This window comes from Trematomus bernacchii, unplaced genomic scaffold, assembly GCF_902827165.1.
Source record: "Trematomus bernacchii unplaced genomic scaffold, fTreBer1.1, whole genome shotgun sequence".
NCBI lineage: Eukaryota > Metazoa > Chordata > Actinopteri > Perciformes > Nototheniidae > Trematomus > Trematomus bernacchii.
Genome location: NW_022987404.1, coordinates 1 through 4,714, shown reverse-complemented (window position 1 = coordinate 4,714; position 4,714 = coordinate 1). Strand labels below are relative to the sequence as shown.

The following is a 4,714-nucleotide window of genomic DNA, read 5'->3' as shown; positions in this document are numbered from 1 at the left end:
GACATTTCATGTGGCCGGACTGGGTCAGATTCCAGTTTAGGGGAACCGAGACGAGGCATTTGAGTCCTGCAGCGTTTCCCCGTTAATATCAAAAATATAATAAAATGTGGAGACTTTGGGATATTTATCTTTAACATGTCGTTGATGTCACTGTTTACCACACTACCACTTTTTCTGAAAAATGCATAAAATGCATAAAATGAAGCAATATATGTTAAATACATGGTATGTAAATACTGGGGTTCCATTTCTTCTGATTACCTCATTTGGGCGTGCATATTTGCCGCGCGCAAACCTACCTCTTTTGGATTGGGAAAGGTTGGCGTTACACGTCAAACCTGAAACATATTTGACATTTCCACTTCCTCCTCAGTTGTCTCCTCTCTCTTTAGGTTACAGGTGATGCACAGCTTTGGCAGCGGGACAGTTTCCAACAAGTAGACGTCTGAATTAACTCAGGTAGGTGATCAGAAAGAGGGTCAATTCAATATATATAATAGGTTTTAACACTTAAAGTTAGGTAAAAGGGAATTTTAAGTGGTTTTTTTAATGTATTTCTTAGCAGTTCTTTAGAGGCTCTGCGCGATAACACGGGATCCTAACTATATTTGATTTGTTAAGTAAAACAACATCAATGTCATTTTTATTAATAGTTGTTGTTGGTTCGTAGGATTATTTTATGTTTCTTTATTTATTTATTTACTCAACAATATTGTAAGAAATCCCCAATGTATTTACAAAGTCTTAAATAAATAACATCCATCCATCTTCTCCAGCTTATCCGTGGTCGGGTCGCGGGGGTAGCAGTTCCAGCAGAGAGCCCCAAACTTTCTTTTCCCTGCATCAACCAGCTCTATAAATAAATAACATATCAAGAAATATAGAATTGTTTATATAAGCTAAAGTACATACAGTGATTTGTAAAATAATGAAATCAATGCCAACATCTAGTAATATTTTAGGCAGATTTATTGAAATGAAAATCCTTTATATCGGCTCAGCCTCAGGCGTCGCTCAGTCAAACCTGTCCTTCTAGTTTCCCTGATCCATGCAAACACTGTGAGTTGTGATCCTTACATGCAACTGCTGTGAGGAAGTATTCAAATCCTCTTTTTGAAAATGTCTCCTCTGTATCGAGTCTCCGATCATTTGCATTTCACCCGACAGAGGTGAAGAGAAAGGATCACCTGTTCAAATAAAACCTGACGCAGTTAAACGTCTCTCCTGAACATCGGATAATAAATAATCCTTTGTTTTATTTTATGATTAGAGTTTAGTTTCCGAGGACAAAGTGCAAGGCAGGAGACCAGCAGAGAGGTGAGTTTCTCTTACAGATATCTTTCATTTGGATCCACTTTGGTTTATTTCTGCTTCTCGACGGGTTCGCAGTTTGACACGACAGTGATGTTGGTTGAAGAGACTTTTCCTTTGTCTTTGTAGCATAATCCACGGAAAACTGCTGAATTTTAGATCTTAAATTAACCATAAAAGTAGCGGAAAACTTAGATAATAATACACAATGCACTGCCATATGGAATTAGTTTTGTGTCATTAAGATAAAGCAACACTTTCATACTAAGAGTTTAACCCTAACCCTAAAATAACCCTAAGCTAAATACATTTAATTTAGTCTTTTTTTTCTTTGTTTTAACATATCTTTTTGTGAGTGACAGCCCACTACACCACAGATCGTACAGTGCAAACTTAGATAATAATACACTTTGCACTACTTACTACATATTCTTTATTTACATCAATCATTATTCAGAGGTGAGGTGAGGAGGCAAATAAGGAAGTGACCGAGGGATTTTCATATCAAAGACACTCGGTTATTACCAATATACCTCGACTTCTTTTAAATCATTACATTACGTGTCACTTTTATCCAAAGCGATTTACATACTCAATACTGTGGGCAATCCCACAGGCAGGGCCGGACTGGGACAATAAGTCAGGCCGGGAATTATACACCCAGCCTGGCCACTACCAGTTCTTTGTGCCATTTTGCTGGATTTATTTGTGAATATTTACAGCCTTGCTGCCCATAGTGATAGCCCTCTAGTTTAAATCTACTACCCCAAAATAAACATATGGACATGGGTTACTATTTAAAAAAATGTGCCAATGTATTTGGAAACCTATCCATGTGAACATATTTTAAGCCTCAAATCCTCTTGGGGTCCGGGGGCATGCTCCTGGTAAGGTTTTTTTTTTTTTTATGTTGGAGTTGAATGCATCAATCTGGTGCACTTTGAGGGGAAAATAAAGAGTCTAGATCTATGGAAACACCCTGATGAAACATTACTGTATACATTTCAATAATCATAAAATCATAAGAACATGGCCATAACCAATAACATACCATATCCAATATGAAAAAACATAGAAAAGTTGTTTATTTATTTGTTTTTGGTTCATTTATAGTTGTGAGTGTGTCTGGGCTCCTGAACCAGCCTCACCTGTCTCCCCCCTCTCCCTCCTCTCCCTCCTCTCCCTCCTCTCCCTCCTCTCCCCCCTCTCCCCCCTCTCCCTCCTCTCCCTCCTCTCCCTCCTCTCCCCCCTCTCCCCCCTGCTCCTCTTTGAGGCAGCAGCAAAGACTAGTTTTAGCTCTCAACAAGTTTTTAAAGTGTATCTTACCTTTTTTCACCTAGTTAACGTTTTTTTATTATTATTCATGGATATTTTACTAATCACTCCCCCCTCAAATGGAAATATGTGTTTACATAAATGGTGACCAAACCGTTTGAGACCCACAGAGATAACTTAGACTAAGTTAACTATCTAAACACTCAGAGAGTCCTTTACCTCACTGAGCTGACGTTATCAGTCTCTCAGTCTGACAGCAGAGAGGACTCTCCTCCACCTTGTTGTTGAAACAGCTCCTTATATCCGTTAGCGCAGCTAGCTAGCACCAGATGCTAATAACAACAATACACGCGCGCTTTCTCTCTCGCTCGCTCGCGCCACACATACACACACACACCGTCCCGAGCTTGAATGACACACAGAGACCAATCGAGGGCTTTAGTGTATGATCTGTATGAAAGTGGCCATGTCGGCAGGCCACATCATGTTGACAGCCAGTCACCCTCTGTGAGGCAGACCCACATTTGCGCAGCGTTGCGTTCACAATACATACATTAAAAAAAAATCCTCAGGCCAGCAGGCCACTTAGCATCGGGAAACCTCCCGGTCCTCCCGATGGCCAGTCCGGGCCTGACCACAGGAGCAATTTGGGGTGAAGTGAATCAGGGAAACAACGACATGCTGACTGCAGTGGGGTTTGAACCTGTGACCCCCCTGATCCCAACACCAACGCACAACCCACTACGCCACACGCCTTATTTGTTTTACATTTATCTAACAGCTTTAATTTAATTTCAGGTTAAGATTTCCCCGTGTATTTGCCCTCGTTAGTGACTTTAACTTAACTTAGTATTTTTATGTATTTATTGTGTGTGTGTGTGTGTGTGTGTGTGTGTGTGTGTGTGTGTGTGTGTGTGTGTGTGTGTGTGTTTCAGGTAGAGGATGAAGTGTGTGTGTGTGTGTCTGCTCCTGGCTTCTGTCTCGCTGTTGTCGTCTTCAGGTAAGAACAACTATTACTTTTACTTCACTGCACTGTGACTTTTATTCATGTATTTTAAATGTTTTTCTAAATGCTCTTAAAGTCTTAGCCGTCTGTAAAGCCCTTTGAACTGCTCCGTGTTGAAAGCTGCTGTATGAATAAACGTGCCTTGCCTTTAGGTAATGTCCCTTTGCTTAATATGTGTTCTCTTCAGGCCTGGTCCCCGGGGCGAGTCTCTGGGACGTGGTGTGGGGCTTCAGTGAGCTTCAGGCGGATGAAATCCTCCGATCCTCCTCCTTCTTCCAGGAGCTGCGGGCTGGGAATCTGACTCAGCGCTGCTATACACACTTCCTCCAGCAGGAGGCGCTCTACCTGACCAGAGTCAGCAGCACACTGGAGGTCAGAGGTCAACACTGGAGGGCTTTCTTTATGTTTCTGTGACTCTGGGTGTTTCTCAATCGCGAGTACGCTTGCTTGGTAGCACATGTCTGCCGAGCATCTTGCTTCAGAAGCGAGGCAAGAATACTTCCTGCCATTCGGAAAACGAAGAGTGGAACAGGCGAGCAAGTGTGCAGGTGTGCGTCATATCTTCCGCCACAGATTTGGGGAAATTGGTCCGTGCGCAAAGCATTGTGGGGATTTTAAGACCGCGGAGTCTACTCATGTGCAGCCTCGATATTTCTCCAAACGGAGTACGCCGGGCTCGGTAGATTTCCAAGTATGCTGGAGATTGGAACAGTACTTCGGCGACACTCGATGACGTAGTATGCTTGAAATAGTGGCTCTGAAGCAGCTTTACTCGCGATTGAGAAACACCCTTTGTGTTCTGTCTAGGTTTCAGTATATCTTTTGTAAGGCTGTATCTTATCTCTTCCTGCAGGCTCTGATTGGTCGGTTACAGGAAGCAGATGATACCAGATCACTGCTGCAGGAAACACTCAAACACTACAGCAGCAGAAACCAGGTGAGACACACATACACACACACACACACACACACACACATACACACACACACACACACACACACACATACACACACACACACACACACACACACACACATACCACACACACACACACACATACACACACACACACACATACACACCTACACACATCACACACACCCACACATACACCACACCAC

The 4,714-nt window shown here is 42.5% G+C and overlaps 1 protein-coding gene across 4 annotated transcripts; it reads left to right on the top strand.

Annotated features, from left to right (window-relative positions):
- Positions 1–355: 355 nt before the first annotated feature.
- LOC117487093 lies at positions 356–4,529 on the top strand (the record flags this gene model as incomplete). Of its 4 annotated transcripts, XM_034135754.1 has the most annotated exon segments (6): positions 356–459; positions 777–1,169; positions 1,271–1,317; positions 3,522–3,586; positions 3,780–3,964; positions 4,446–4,529. In XM_034135754.1, coding segments are annotated over 3 exon segments (327 nt in total), but the record flags the coding sequence as incomplete, so codon positions are not given.
- Positions 4,530–4,714: the final 185 nt, after the last annotated feature.